Source organism: Hyperolius riggenbachi, chromosome 2 (assembly GCF_040937935.1).
Source record: "Hyperolius riggenbachi isolate aHypRig1 chromosome 2, aHypRig1.pri, whole genome shotgun sequence".
NCBI lineage: Eukaryota > Metazoa > Chordata > Amphibia > Anura > Hyperoliidae > Hyperolius > Hyperolius riggenbachi.
In genome coordinates, this window is record NC_090647.1 from 278,714,210 (window position 1) to 278,730,972 (window position 16,763).

The 16,763-nt window shown below is 41.9% G+C and overlaps 1 protein-coding gene across 1 annotated transcript in view; it reads right to left on the minus strand.

The window, feature by feature from the left end:
• Positions 1-248: 248 nt before the first annotated feature.
• Positions 249-16,763, minus strand: part of MED13 (mediator complex subunit 13) — a 191,143-nt gene continuing 174,628 nt past the window's right edge. Inside the window, exons 24-30 of the mRNA XM_068268750.1 lie at positions 15,285-15,427; positions 12,493-12,651; positions 12,122-12,295; positions 9,956-10,104; positions 8,935-9,108; positions 6,441-6,541; positions 249-2,063 (exon numbers count right to left, since the gene is read on the minus strand). Of these exons, the coding sequence (XP_068124851.1) occupies positions 1,931-2,063; positions 6,441-6,541; positions 8,935-9,108; positions 9,956-10,104; positions 12,122-12,295; positions 12,493-12,651; positions 15,285-15,427 (1,033 nt within the window). The 3' untranslated portion in view covers positions 249-1,930. The remainder of the gene's footprint in view (positions 2,064-6,440; positions 6,542-8,934; positions 9,109-9,955; positions 10,105-12,121; positions 12,296-12,492; positions 12,652-15,284; positions 15,428-16,763) is intronic.

Below are 16,763 nucleotides of genomic sequence, written 5' to 3' on the forward strand. Positions count from 1 at the left end.
CCTTGTTAAAACAAAGTTATGCAGTAGTACGCCATTGTATTTTAGCCTGAGCTGAATGAAAAATGTAGTCCTGGCTCTGTAAGTAGAGCTACATTTTACCTGTAAGTCAAACTGACTTTTAGCCAGTTGTGTTGTTAGTTTGCTATGCATTTGACACATCGTACACTTCACCTTTTTGCAACAACACAGAGACCTTGTTATTTGTGTGTTGGTTAGAAGGCAAATAATTGCAAGCATTACATACAATATATGAATAAAAATATGACTGATTTAATTACAGACTTGAAAATTTCCAACACATCAGAAAACATCTTTATCCCACAGAAATCTTAACCAAGTAGAGAAATGCCAACTTACTTCCCGAGGCATTCAAATTACCTTTAGGAAACAAACAAAAATAAAAAATATAGAGATTTCTGAAGTAAAATACTCTGATTGCACGGTTTTGAAAGAATGTCTGAAAGCTTTTGTCACCAAGTGTTTAATTTTAAACAAAATTGATATTTTCTTAAATATTTATTTAAATTTATATATATTTATATATATATCTATGTATATATATATATATACACACACACACGCAAAATGCAAACTGGATTCCTCCATGTAACTATGAGTGTTAAAAGGTAAATACTCTGTATTTACAAACTTTAGAAAAAAAGTGAGGTTTTCTGAATACAATTTGCTTATTTCCAGGTATCTGTGAAGAGAGGAGGTTTTCAAGGTAATACAGGCTTTAAAAGATCAAATATTGTTATAACAAAAAACTCAGGAAACCCAGCATCCAAACAGTGTGAAAGTCTATATACACGACAGCATAACACCCTGGAAACTTGCTACACCTCAGACTGACTGCTTGTATTTCGGACATGAGCCCCTTCTAAGGTTTATCCATTTGCATGGGATGTTAACCTGCTACTGAAAAGGAATTTAATACAATCTGGAGAATTTGGAGGGGTGATAAAAGGCAATGTAGTTCTCTTATCGTAGAAAGTAATGCTTTTAGTTTGTAGTAACAATTCTAAGAAATACAGCCAGAGCCCTGAACCAAATTACAAAAGAGAGTGATCAGTTTATTTGTCACTACAGGTTAAACCACCTACAACATTCAATGATATATTGCCATTAGGTTTGTTGAGGTGAGATTATAAAATATTTTCTTTTAAAGACCCGGTACCTTTTTCAAATGTTATAAACACAGTGTATATCATTACTGTACATGTACTCTGCTGCTACAGCTTAGCTGTAAATCCCCCACACACGATGGTATGGACATAGCCCTCCCCCATTCCCACTCCCATTTTCCTGTACATTAAACAATACAAATTTTATTATCACCCACCCCCTTACAAAAAAATAATACTCTAAAAGCAACCTACTGCAACTTTTAATTAAGACGAATACATATATTTTAAACCAATTGCTTTAAAGCAGGAAGGCAATATAAACCTTCTAAGGGGGAAAAAAGTTTTTTCGTTTGTTGTTTTTTTTATAAAAGAGGTTAAGAAATATAAGACAATTTATACATTTAAAAACTTACAATAAATAAGAGATGCAGGCATTTTTTCTGTATATTGATATTAGGTTTTTATAATTCACACAACATCTTCATGATGTTTAAAAGTCATTGTTGATGAAAAGCATCAGTCTTGCGACATCCCCAGGCTTCTCTGTGATGCCAACGAAGGTTTTTCCCACAAAATACTGAGACAGGAGGTTTCAGGACAGACTTTCAGAATTGCGCTGTCTTCCTTATTAAAAAAAACTAATTATCCAAATTAGAGTGTTCCTGCTTGTCTTGTTCAATAATTCGGACTGATGGTAATGCTGCTGATTTTGTGTACTGAGTAGGTTCAAAGGAAACAAGAATTCAGAGTTCTGCTTTGCAGTAAAAAAAGCCATGTGTCCTTTCCAGCTTTCATAGTGAGTGTCACAGCATATTCATGATAAAGTTATATAACTGGTTCAGCACCACAAAATGAACTGGCAGACACGATCGTCTGTCTTGAGTTGCAGGATCACAGGTTAGCCAGGAAAGGGCATTATACTGTTCCAAAACAAACCTGAAAGAAAAAGAACAGCATAATCAGTATCAGCTTCAATTCAATTGAACCAGTTTAAAGCAAAAGCCCCAATTATGTGCTCAATAAAAGTATATTTCAAGTCAGTACTGAACCAACCAGCACTAATGGCTGGCAGTACGCACAGTTGTGAAAGCCAACTTCTTAGGCTGTTTGGGGGCTCTATTGTGCTTAAACATTGGGTTCCACAGATCCTCCACTGTGGATTTACTTTCAATGAAATTACTGTATTTTAACATTTAATTCAAAATTCATGGTATGTATTTAGAGTGGGATATAGTACTGTATTAGCTAGGCCTAGTTTTAACTGAGTCTCAAGCAACCAGAAAGCACATTTATTCAGCATCAGCCAATCCCAAACATGTACGCAGATGCCAATTAAAAGGTTTACAAAAATTCTTTGCACCTGCCGAAGGTATGCCAGCAAGCATCTTTAGTCCGCCCCCAAGTAGCAGATGGACCCACAGGGGGACACAGAGAGCCCAATATAGTGTAGTATGTACTGGAGATGATGGGTATGAAAAAAGAAAGTATAATATTCTACTCACAAGTCAGGCAACCACTTTGTAGGCAGGTGTGGAGTATTAGACCTGTCCCCACTCAGGATTAAGAAGTCGCTCTCAGTAGATCGAAAAAGGAACCAAGTCCTCTTCACCCGGGGTGGACAAACTTATTGTACAGTTGTACAGAGGCACCAGAAGTGTAAAATAAGGATACAATGTTTTAAAAGAGAACACTGGGAGGTTAGTGGTGGACTTACCTCCCCAAAGTAGACAAGAAAAAACTGTTGCTTAATTCGACAAATAAACTATTTACAGAGCAACACGTTTCGTGGGCACATCCCACTTTATCAAGCAATAAAAGTAGAGTACAATCGACTGTGGACAGAGACCAAAATAAACTCGACTAAATATTGGTACGACAATAAAATCATAAAGATTAAAAAAAAATTAAAAAAAATGAAACATTAACTGTAGTGATTCACTGGTCTATGGTTCTAGTTTAAACTGGGGATTATACATCATTGGTGAGGTGTATAGTATGGTATTGCGGAATGGGTAGTTGGAAAGGACCTATATACTTGGATAATATGGCAGTGATCGTGGGGGCTCAGGAGCTTAGTTGTGTACGGAAAGAATGATAAACTAGGTGTTCTACACAAACGAATGTGTGCTAAACAAAAAACAAAAACATTATTTGCGCACGTTAGTGTAATGGGTATTAACATAGACCAATGAATCATAGAACCATAGACCAATGAATCACTACAGTTGAAATGTTATCTCTTATTTTTTATCTTTATGGTTTTATTGTCCTGTACCAATATTTAGTAGTGTTCATTTTGGTCTCTGTCCACAGTCGATTGTACTCCATTTTTATTGCCTGATGAAGTGGAATGTGCCCACAAAACGCGTTGCATCCCCCCCCCCCCCCCCCCAGTATGTAAATCGTTAATTTGTTGAATTAAGCAACAGTTTTTTCATTTGCCTACTTTCGGGGAGGTAAGTCCCCCACTAACCTCCCCAGTGTTTTCTTTTAAAACATTTTATCCTTCTTTTACACTTCTGCTGCATCTGTACAACTGTACACAGACACTGCAGTAAAACATCTGCTGACTAAGTAGTGGCTCTGTCTCAGCAGACAAACCTTAACCTAAAGGTGGCCGCCATACACCATACAATTTTTTTGCATTGCTTTTCAATTCAAGAATTGCAATACATTTTTCTGATTGATTGTAAACATAATCTTATCACTGTATCATACACCTGTGTTTAACTCTCCAATTATGAGAAGAAAAAAAAAAAAAAAGATTGAAAACTGAAAAAATGCTTTGGTCATTAATAAATTGACAATCTACCACACACCATTACATTTTTTATAAATATTGATCAGAAACATCCACCGCTCCGGATTGACTTGTATAAAAAAACAAAAAAAACAAACTAGCTTTAATGAGCTTTTAATTTTTCAGGACAAATTTTTTTTAATCGAACCGCCATAAAATTGATTATTTTATTATATTATGTGTGGCCACCTTAAACACTATGGCAGTGAACACAAACTCTAGTTACTACTTAGTAATGATGTCTGCATATTGTTCACATGCTGAAAATGCAATCAGCACACAAGTGAGGAAGGGGTTTTACTAAAAGTGCTTTAAAGGGTAACTGAGGGTAAAAAAAAAAAAATAAAAAAAAAAAGAATACTCACCTGGGGTTTTCTCCAGTCCTATGTACACCATTGCCTCACTCGCCGATGATACTGTGCAGGTGCAGAACGCTCCTGCCCAGGCCACGCATGCGCAGTGCACACCAACTGGTGCCCCAATACCGGGCAAGATTGCAGATGAATGGAATGGCCGAGAAGCATGGCAAAGGAGGCAACAGTGTACATGATGATCGATAATGAAACTAGTTTTGTACTGCCTAATGCTGAACAATGCTATGCAGTTATAATTATTTAGTATTTATGTAGCGCTGACATCCTCTGCAGCGCTGTACAGTGTGAATTCTCACTTAAGGGCTTGTTTCCATGGAAGCGTGATGGCAGCGACAGCAGATAGTGCATAGACTGCACTGCCTGCCGTTCCCATTTATACGTGACAATTCAGCGCTGAATCACGATGCCTGGGTTTGCTGCATTTCAGGGCTCTTTAGCCCGCGATCCCATTCCGTAATAAATGAGAACGCAAGCCCCGCCCATCTGCCGGGAGTGACGCACAGCGCATAGCCACGGGGGCTCTGCGCTTCAATGGAAACAAGCCCCAACAGTCCCTCAGAGGGGATCACACTAATTCCCACCAGTGTCATATGCCTGTGTATATATCAGAGTCAGAGGGAAACCAATTAACCCATCTGTTTTGGGGTATGTGGGAGGAAACACACACAGACACTGGTAAAACATACAAACTCCATGCAGATAGTGGCCTGGCTGGGATTCAAACCCAGCGCTACAAGGCGAGAGTGCCAACGACTACGCAACCGTGCTGCCCACAGTTGTTGATCCCAACGCCACAAGGAAACCGCTTGACGCCCACAGTACTAACCCCCCTAAAGACAAGGCCATTTTTGCAGTACTAGGCTGTGCAGGCTTTTCAACTTCCTGCACAGCCCAGCGATCGGACTCACCTTTTTTGTCCCTAGGGGGACATGCCGCCAGAGGGGTCCGATCGATGTGGCCATTTGTTTATTTTTGTTCCCCCCAGCCTCTGAGACTCTTTCCCTCCCTCCCTCTCTCATCTTTATGGAACAGGACAGCGATCCGTTCTGTTCCGCCTCTCATAGGCATCAGCCTATGAGAGGATGGTGCTCCCTGGCCAGAGGCCGGGGATCGCCAATCTCGTACAGCGCTGCCGGGGACCGCAGCGCTGTACAGTTGTAAAGAAGGGGGATTTCTTTCCCCTTTCGTTTACAAACAGCCTGCTAGCCGCGATCGGCGGCTAGCAGGCTAATCACGGAACTCCGTTCCATGAAGTGGCAAGGAACGATCGCGCATGCGCGCGGACGTTCCCTGTGAAACTGCGGCCCCAGGACTTGACGCCAATTGGCGTTAGGTGGTCCTGGGGCTGCCGCAGCGGTCACGCCCGTTGGCGTGAGGCGGTCTTTAAGTAGTTAATCACCTTTTTGATATATGAATTGAAACTGATCTGGAAAGAAACCGACTGGACACGTTGGGGGCAACAGATCACTGGCACCTTTAAAGAAAACCTGAACTGAAAGTTAAAAGTCAAAATAAACATACACAAGTCATACTTACCTCCTGTGTAGTCTACTCCTCAATCTATTTTTCCTCTCCTGCGTCCTGTTTGTCCCGTGTGATCAATAGAATTCTCCAGCCTCCATTTTGAAAATGGCTGCTACCCCATAACAGCTTCCTGGTCAGCACACTGTTAAACTGTAACATCGCCCACTTGAGCCATAGGGAAACATGGACACATAAGTTCTCCTCTCAGCTGTAACTGACAGCAACTGATATATAACTGACAGCAACTGATATATTTCAGTTCTGACAAAATGTTGTCAGAACTGGAAGGGATCACTGTAAGAAGAAAATGGTGAGCTTCTGAGAGGAACTGATGGCAAGGTAACTATGTAATGTTCATTTGAAGTTACCTCATGTGTTTATTTTAAATAATTTTACTCAGTACAGGTTCTCTTTAAGCTGCCCACATACTACTTGATGGGTACCTGATCGGGAAAACTATCAATATCTCTATGACTGCTAATAGGGGAGTTGTGTTCATTTTACTGCCTGGCACCACTCAATGTCAATCAGATGTGAACAGAAATATGTCTGAAAGTCTCTAAGGAATAATAAACCATACAATATACTGTATATTGTATACTGTTTTCTTCTCACCTGAGAACATCTGAAGTTTGATTTGAATCCAGTGGGTGTGAGTGTATACTGTGTAGCAACTCATCAGATTGCACTGAAGGCACATGGAGGTGCAATGAGGCCTAAGAGGAAAAACAAAGGGAATATAACTAATTTTCTTTGACTTTCTATCAGTAGATTTACATTTAACAATCTTGAAAACATGATAAAAGTTGGTATCAGGAAAACCGCTCTTTCGCTATCCAGTATGAATGCATTCCTGCCATACTTTGTTTCAACACAGTAGAAAAATGTCTCCTCTTTTTCCCGTGCCATGTAAAAAAAGTGCTGAAATGCATGTGAGAGTTACTGTTCACCACGAGAATACTGGTTTTGCCATTATTTGACAGACAGGTTCTGCAGTTCTCACGTGAGCAGTGAATAGGCACTCTCCAAGTCACATGATATCTGTAATTAACCAATCACATGTGCAGGGAGAGCGCAGACAGTGTTGCAAGTCTGTCCTCTTCTCATTACTCTGTAGTGTGAGGAGAACAATGGCAGGTCTCACGTTTCTCCACTTAAAGAAAGAGATCGCTTATTAAAAATAATTTAGACACCATTAACTAGAAACAGTTGAATGAAATAAAAAATACTCAACATCTACATCAACAGTACCTACAATAAAAAGAATTATGTAAAAAAAAAAAAAAAAAAAAAAAAAAAGGTCATTTCCTGCACCACAGATTGTCTGAGCTGCAATGTTCTTAGGAAGATGCAGTCTGTATCTTCACCCTTGTAGTCTGAACAGCAAGTTCATGCAATCTAATCCGCAGCAGTCCCTTCCACATGGTTCTAGAAAGACTATGGCCTCAATTCACTAAGCAGTTTAGACTAGTCTAAAGGTCTACTGATGGCTTGGAGTAATGTTTTAGACCTGTTTTTAGACCTGGTCTAACATTCAGTAATTACACAATTCACAAGGGCAAAGTAGTAACCACGCCCACTTTTGCTGACAGAGATTAGACCAGCTGATTTCTGTCGGTAAAGTAATTCTGTGAGGTATTTTAGATGTGAGGATGGAACCTTTTGAATTAATTATGCAGGAGTTTAATTTGATGCAGAGGAGAGCTCGTCAAAGGAGAAGGAGATTTCCCCTGCTTTACCGCCCTAATTACCAAATGTTTTAGACCAGGTCTAAAACATTTGTTAATAGTGAATTCCCCTTTGATGCAACTGACCAAACCATCAGACTAAAAACCATCAGTAGACTAGTCTAAACTGCTTAGTGATTTGAGGACCATGTGGACTCACCTGCTTTTTATCATGTGATCAAAATTTCAGGAGAGCATTTAGTTGCAGAAACCTTGTTCAACATCAAAAGGGTTGACATTTGAGCACTAAGCAGTTAGGCCCAGTGCACACCAAAAACCTCTAGCAGGTTTTTGAAGCAGATTTCAGACTAACAAAAACGCCTGAAAAGCCGCTCTGATCTAGCGTTCTTCAGAGCGTTTATCACCTTTCCTATACTTTAACATTGAAGCAGAAACGCCTCAAATCTAAAAAATGCTGCAACCGCCGAGTTTGCGTTTGTGGGAAAAACGAGCCGCTCTGGTGTGCACCATCCCATTTACTTTCATTAGCCAAGCGGTTTTCCCACTGCAAGTGTTTTAAAGAACACTACAGAACCGCTCTGGTGTGCACCAGCCCTTAGATAGTATATCTGGATGTGTGCCAGTAGACAGACTAACATTGACTATTGAGTTAATTGGTTTTGAATATTTAGGTTCAGTTCACCTCTACTATTACATCTGCTGCAGGTGGTAGCCTAAAGCTGGCCACTAACTGTCCAATTTCTAGCGAAAAATCGTTCGAGTGATCAGAAATTCTGATCGGATTGGTTGTAAATAATCTCCATTGGTGGACACAATCTATTATGAACGAGTGAAAAAAATGTCGCCCGAATGAATTTTCGTCGAACGAAAATTTGGATTTTCTTGGTGGTCGTGATAGATGGGAAGCAATGATTGGTTAGTTGATGGTGTAGTGAACGATTTTTCGTCCGATCAGAATTTCTTATCGCTCAAACGATTTTTCGCTAGAAATTGGACAGTTAGTGGCCACCTTAAGGGCAAACAGAAAAGCATTTGGCAACTTTCAGCTGGGTTCAGGAAATGTGTCGCATTTTGACCCCTGCAGGGGGACACCGAAGCGCTGATGTTACCAGAGCCTGGAAGCTACATGTACCATCCAGGGTGAAAGGATACGATAGAAAATGATGGGATTGGGTACGAAATTTGCCCAAATAACGGTAATTGATTGTGCTGTTGGCTGTCCATTTACTTGGGCAATGTTTAAACAACGAGCGCCACAGCCGTCAACTGCCATGTAGATGTCTATGTTAACCGGGCCTAAGCAGTGTAAGTTAAAGGTGTATGCCCCCATTCAGTGCTCTCTCTACACAACCTGACAAATATTTCTTATAGTTATACACAGAATGATAGATATGCTCAAACCAAACATAAATAACATTTACCTTAAGAAACAGTGGGCACTGATTTTGTGCTTGAGGACAAGCTGACCAAAACCAGTCTGGCAGTGGACCAGCTTTGGCAGTGGAAACAAAGTAACCAAGTGCCAAGGGTTGCTGCAAAATGTTGGTAACCTCATCATGCGATTCTGTGGACAGCAGTCGATCGGTACCTTGACCCTGCAATTTAAAAGTTTTGAAAATAATAAGCACCAGTTTTTATAATCAGTGGATCACCAACATTCTCTCTCAATTGTCTGCTAATGTTTCCAGTTATTATGCATAGCCACTACTGGATATATTTTTTTCTACAGAACTAACCACTGCTGTGACCGAAGCCTGTTCTATTTTTAAAACCATGTTAAATCTGGAGACAATCATAGCTTAAACTTGCTATAGTGTGATTTGTCAATACCAGACGATCATGAGCTAAATAAAAGTCATTTCTGGCTCCGGTTTTAAAAGTACTTTGTGTATTGCTGAGGGGTCATTTTAAAGCACCAAGTAAAGCACAGTTTAACAAATTTAAAGATCACATATTGATATATTGATTTACATATTTTGTAAAAAGTATTTAAAAAGATATGCTGGGCATACACTGTTCGTTTCTGCCGCTCAATTGTTTTTGCCGCTCAATTCTGCAGTCGATTCGCTTATCTTCCGCTCGTTTTTCTTATCTTTTTCCATTCACTTCTATCAGAAATCGAGAGGCACAATGATCGACCGGAAGATCGGACATGTCGGAAATGATCTATCTAACCGTCTATCTGCCTCAAAAACGAACCGTGTATTCCCAGCATAAGCGTAATTTAGATGTTATTTCCCAACACAGTGAACGGCTATTAAATCAACACTGCACATGCCAATTTGTAACTGCTGCATACAGCAAGTTTGAAAAGGGTCAATAGTAACCTGACCAGACTTGTTTTATACTCCGTGTAAGCTACGTAACACATACAATATATAAATTATAAAATGTATGCACATGGCTTAGACAAAATCATTGTATATTTTACAAATTAATTACCTTGCCAACATCACCTCCATGAGGATAATGTGGTCCAGGCGAATTTCCTGGAGACCCACCAGGGGATGCAGGAAAGATGTTAATAATATCAGGATCCAAATCGTCTGGAGTCTCTAGCACATCAAAAATTCCCATTCCATCTGTTCCATCTAAGAAATAATAAACTATATTAAAGAATGTACTGTAGAAAGTTTCTGTGCAATATTAACCAGTTAAGATTTCAGGACATGAATTTCATGCCCTAATTAGCCCTCCTGTGCATTCCAGGACGTGAAACTCACGTCCTGCAAATTGAATCGCTGACGTGGTCACACTCCCGTCATTCCACACATGCACAAATGCTTCCAACTGCAAAATGAAGTTCAACAGTTGGGGGGTGAGGGTGTTATTAAAGTGACAGTGCCACCATTAAACACTTAAGTGATCACAACCCCCAAAGTATTAACTCCTACCTATCTCATTAACCCCTTGTGTCACCTATACCTGGCCTTAAGATTCGTGGACACTTGTAATGGCTGCCGCCAGTAGCGGTCGGATGCGATAGCTGGTGCAACAGTTCAGAGACCAAATGCCGTACAATACTATTATGCTGTTGCCTTGCAATGTATCTGTACAGTACTGGGGTCCCCAAGCCATGCGTCATAGCGACTGGATCTAATAGCTAAAAGGCTGGAAAGAATGGTACACCACATTCCACATTCCCAACTAGTGATGAAATATGGCATACTACAACATTACATGGCACAGGGCGGTACTGGAGGAGGTCAAAGTCTGACACTTTGATCTTAAAGGAGTCATCAGGGCAAAATTAATATAAGTGCTAATTACCGGGGGCTTCGTCCAAGCCCCTAGCTCCCAGCATGTCCCTCGCCGTAGCCATTCGCCGCAGCTCCGTCCCGGTCCCCGGCGAGGACATCAGGGCGACCTCCAGGTGGACCTGTACTGCGCCTGTGCGGGCGGCGCTGTCAATCACCTGCGCAGTCCGCTCCAGCCCACGTGGCGGTGATTGACAGCGCCGCTCGCACAGGCGCAGTACAGGCCGACCTGGAGGTCGCCCTGACGTCATCGCCGGGGACCGGGACGGAGCTGTGGCGAATGGCTGCAGGGAGAGCTGCGGCGAGGGACATGCTTGGGCCTGGACGAAGCCCCCGGTAAGTAGCACTTATTTTATTAATTTTGCCTTGATGACTCCTTTAAGGGGCTGATGCCTTGCAAGTCTAGACCCAGTAAAGGCGTCCATAGAGACAGCCATGTTTTCCTTTGCAGGACTGTCTAACATTGGTGCTGAACTGCAAAATGCCAATGTCGAACATAGTCCAACACAGGACTGCAAAGCGTTAAAATATTTAAAGGAAACCTAAACTGAGAAGGATATGGATATTTCCTTTTAAAAGAATACCAGTTGCCTGACTCTCTTGCGTCTCTAATACTTTCAGCCACAGCCCCTCAACAAGCATGCAGCTCAGGTGCTCTGACTGAAGTCCAACTGGATTAGCTGCATGCTTGTTTCCGATGTGCGATTCAGTTACTACTGCAGCAAAAGAGATCAGCAGGACAGCCAAGCAACTGGTATTTTTTAAAAGGAAACAACCATATCCCTACCTGTTTAGGTTCCCTTTAAGCCTTCATCCGAAGTCCAACTCCGGGAAAAAGAGAGATTAACACAACCCTTAAGAGAACTTTCTGATCCACACAAGTCCAACTCCTACTTTTGTTAGTAAGTTAAAGGAGAACTCCATGACGTATCATTGAACTTGCCACTGAAAACACACAATTGTCATTTAAACGGTTTACAATTTTTGCTACACAGCAAGGTGCACACAACAACTATGAGTTAATTTCAACTCGATTAGCTAAAAAAATAATTGTGATAAGTTCCAACCTCTCATACTGGCTGCATAGAGTGCAGTAGAAATGCCAGAAAAACCTGGCAGTATCAGCAATAACCTGATGGAATGCCTATAGACAGGGCCTCTTGCCAAGAGGTCCACAATTTGAGTACAGTAAGGCTGCTCGTATTCAGCTTAACCATCCTATCCAATTTTAAGGGTGGAAGGGATGAAGTAGATAGGCAAACTGTGTAAGTGATTGTTAGTACATACATGTTATTGCTATTTTACAAGTCATTGAAAGCTGCCAAAAAAACATTCGCTATTCAAAACTTACCAGTATTTGAACTGAAAATGTTCTCACCAGTGGTATTTGCTGAGGCTACTTGCACAAACGCAGATGTAGGAAAAACTAAAATATGAGTGCATGATGTGTCCTGTGGGGTATTCAACTGAGATGTCATTGTTAATGTAGTGCTCCGACCAAACACAGAACCAGTTGATACAGAGTCTGCAAGGAAAAAAAATTAACAGCATAGATTATTAACTGCTCACAGGATATGCATGCATATTGCTATCGTCGATTGTATCCTTATATGAAGTTTGCTCAGAAATATGGAGCAACAAGCTCCCAAGGGTGATTTTATCAAACAGCAAAAAAATACATTTGGGGCCCAAGTACAAGACAACTTTAAGGGCTGTACATACCTGGCATAATCACAAAGGAGCCCTGTGGCTCCATTGCCACCAAACAAGCACTTAGAATGCTGGGAGAATCTGCTGCTGATATTCCGCACATCCTACATGTATCCTTCAACCTCTTGCTCAGTGACTGAAGATTGCGGCGACTCAATAAACAACTCCAATCTGCAGAACAAAGGATGGCTTTAGTAGTAATCAATGACAACCATTGATCAAATCATGTATCCAGTCAAGGTTTTATTTGAGATCAGGGAAAGTTTATTACAATAGAATGTTTCCTTGCAAAGAATACCTTTAAATATGGGGAGGGGATTGGAATTTGACTTTTTCCCCTAATTTCAAGTAAACCAAATCCACATTATTATTGTGCAGTAACTAAAATGGTTAATAATATAGTAATGGTTTTGAGCCAATACAAATTTTATAGCACTTGGACTTACAGTTACAGTACTTGTCAGCATAATAAAAATGGTTTCTGTATCAGGTCTTGCATGTATTTTCTATGCAGGAAAGAGCTGCATGGTTCCTCAAAGTACCAAATGAAATAACACATGGGGTAAAAATATTAATGAATTGTCATAACGTGCTTTTTTCAGGAGTTACCAAACTATTACCGCATGTGTGAAAATCTAAGTAAAATCTACCAATTGGTTTCATCTCTGGCAGCCCCGGCCACTCCCCTGCACTTAGGCTAAACATGTGAGCAAGTGTCTTTCCGGATGCAAAACTGCGATCATGCTGGCCCGATTATTGCCTTGCACCCACCCCTGGACATCTACCGCACCACGTGGTTGCATCTTTGGAAGTTGCAATAAAACCCCTCCATCACACGGGCAGTGCCCAGACTTGTCTTTTTGTTGCAACAGACTGGACTAGTTTCCCTGTATGTTCATTACAGGAGCACGTCCCATAAGGAGTCTGCCTCCAGGGGCAGTTAATCAATAATACTATTGCCCCATGCTGCATGAAGTGAAGAGTGCAGATATTTCGAATTTACTTATTGCACTAAAGGCTGTTTTAACAGCATGACAGTTTGACTAGGGCAGTTAACTTCACATTAGTTGGAAAATCAAAGCACAGAGAAAATGTCAAGTCCTAATGTTGCTGGAAGCAGAAAGACAGACTTCAGTAAGATGCTTTACTTATTGCTGCAGCTTTCTCTCCACTCCTTTTCATTCTGTCATGAGCGCACCACCCAGTAAAACAAGTTCTAGCACACAAAACTGTTGGTTTACCATTAGCTGAATGGATTCTAAAAAAAAAAAAAAAAAGCTGAGCAAAGCACACAGAAAAACTGCCCCAGGTGAGGACCCTGATAAAGGCTTAAAGGAAACCTAAACTGAGAAGGATATAATTTTTTCCTTTTAAAATACCAGTTGCCCGACTCTCCTGCTGATCCTGTGTCTCTAATACTTTTAGCCACAGCCCCTCAACAAGCATGCAGATCAGGTGCTCTGTCTCAAGTCAGACTGGATTAGCTGCATGCTTGTTTCAGGTGTGTGATTCAGCCACTACTGCAGCCAAAGAAATCAGCAGGACTGCCAGGCAACTGGTATTGTTTAAAAAGAAACATCCATCTCTCTCTCAGTTAAGGTTCCCTTTAAAGCGGATCCGAGATGAAAAACTAACTATAACAAGTAACTTGTCTATATAGCTTATCTATAGTTTACACCGTTTACACAGCAAATCTAGCTGCAAACAGCTTTAATAGAATATGATTGATTATTTCTGTGGTACAAAGGCAGCAGCCATGTTGTTTGTAAACATTACACAGAGGCAGGCTTATCCGTATTTTGAGCAAACAAAACCCTAATCTTCCCTCCTCCACTCTGCCTCTGAAATCAATGGCTAGTAACTCCTCCTCCTCCCCAGACTGAGCTCCCATGAGCCCTTGCTACTGCCAAGGCTCTCTGAAAACCTGTGGGCGTGGTTTATTTAGTTTATAGGGAACTAGAGTATTAAAACAAAAAAGTATTTGGCTTGAGGAATGCACTATAAACAATAGGAAAGGAACACAATTATGAAATGAGTAAAAGTTCATCTCGGATCCACTTTAAGGTAGCCATACATTATGGTCAGCTTCAACAAAGAGACAAATGTATCTCTAATCTGATTAGAGATAAATTTGTCTTTTTGTCAGAGCTGCAGGCCGATTCCCATCCGATTTCAGCATGAAATCTTCAGGGAATCGGCTGAGCCGGTCGCTGCACCCCTAAATGTATAAATGTGCCCCTCATGTTTGCATTTATACATTACCTGTCCTGTGTCCGGCAGTCTCTCTGGGTTCTATTAGTCGCATACACGTTGGCGGCGCATAGCGTCTGACGTCATGCACCATATGCGTGTATGCAGCTGATAGAACCCTGAGAGACGAACGGACACCACGCAGAGGCCGACACAGGACAAGTAGTGTATGAATGAGGGTTTCGTCGCTCGCCGTGAAAATCGGCCACTGTACACCTGATCAACTTTGGCCCGACATCTTGCACCAGGCACGATCGACTAACACGACCAATGCAAAATTGGTTGAATCGTCCGCCGGGCCTGCACTTGGCGGCACGGATTTTCAACCAATTTGATAATCAAATTGGTTGGTCGATCGGCCACCAACGTCACCTGATGTGTAGGCACCTTTATATATTGCACCAGATCTCTTAAAAAAAAAACCAAAAAAAACATTTTAGGATTATCACGGTTTCAAATAGACCGGTAAACTAGAAAAAAAAAGTCAGAAAAGATCACGATAAACATGCTGTTGATTTGAACACTATTTTATTGCATAGAAAATGCAGTTATACCTTTCAATTCTCCATGTCCTATCCTTCCCAAGCGACCAATAACAACCCTCCATGGAACAGAACTCATCTGCACAAGCCCTTGGCACCATTCCCATAGTTTCTGAAGGCCACTGCGACGAGCAGAACCTTTTTTCCTCCTGGCACTGTAAAAATATAAAACATAGAATTCTAAGGTTCTATTCACACTATCTCCACTGACCTTATGTTGACGGACCGAGCAGTGGACAGAAAATGGTCAAACTGAAAACCACAGGGGGAAGAAAAAAAAATGAAAACTGCAATGCTTTCCTTTGGGCCAGTTCACATTACCCCATTTTTGAGCACTTAAGAAAAGTCCTGCTGCTAGTCAATGGATTGCATTGCCATTTGTGAAAGCAGCTTTGGACCCAGTGAATGAAACACTGAATTAAAATATAACACAACACTTAAGGTGGCCATACACTGGTCGATGTGCCATTAGATCGACCAGCTGACAGATCCCTATCTGATCGAATCTGATCAGATAGGGATCGTATGGCTGCCTTTACTGCAAACAGATTGTGAATCGATTTCAGCCTGAAACCGATCACAATCTGTTCAGCTGCTCCTGCCGCCTGTCCCCCCCCGTATACATTACCTGAGGCTGGCTCCCGGGCATCTTCTCCGCACTGCACCGCACCGCTGTTCTTGCTCCATCCCGGCGCTTCCTGTGTTACTCCGTGACCAGGAAGTTCAAATAGAGCGCCCTCTATTTCAACTTCCTGGTCACCGGAGTGACACAGGAAGTATAAGCGTACACTGGGACATGCGGAAATGCGGTGCAGCGAGGAGAAGAGGACCCCGGAGCCAGCTTCAGGTAATGTATACATGCTCGGATCGGGCCCGAATCGTACGCCGCAAGCGACGCGCTCCTACCGCCGGGCGATCGAGGGTAATTTCCCGCACGGCGCGATCGACGGTCCGATCCGATTTCGGGAGGGAATCGGATCGGCGGGTGCGTTTAGCGCAAGCGATTGGCAGCAGATCCGATCCCAGGATCGGATCTGCTGTCGAAACGGCCGTGAATCGAGCCAGTGTATGGCCTGCTTTAACCACTTGACGCCCACAGTGCTAACCCCCCTAAAGACCAGGCCATTTTTTGCAGTTCTGGGCTTTGCATGCTTTTCAGCCTCCTGCACAGCCCAGCTATGGAGCCCAGCGATCGGACTCACCTTCTTTTTTTTCCCCCCATCCTCTATGAGGCTCTCTCTCCCTCCCTCCCCTCCATCATCAGAATTGGAAAAGGACGGCGATCCGTCCTGTTCCGCCTTCTCATAGGCATCAGCCTATGAGAGGACAGCGATCCCCGTCCAATCAGAGGCCAGTGATCGCCGATCTCGTACAGCGCGGCCAAGGATTGCACCACTTTACAGTTGTGAACAAAGGGGACTTCTTTCCCCTTTCATTTACAAACAGCCTGCTAGCCGCGATCTGCGGCTAGCAGGCTAATCACGGAACTCC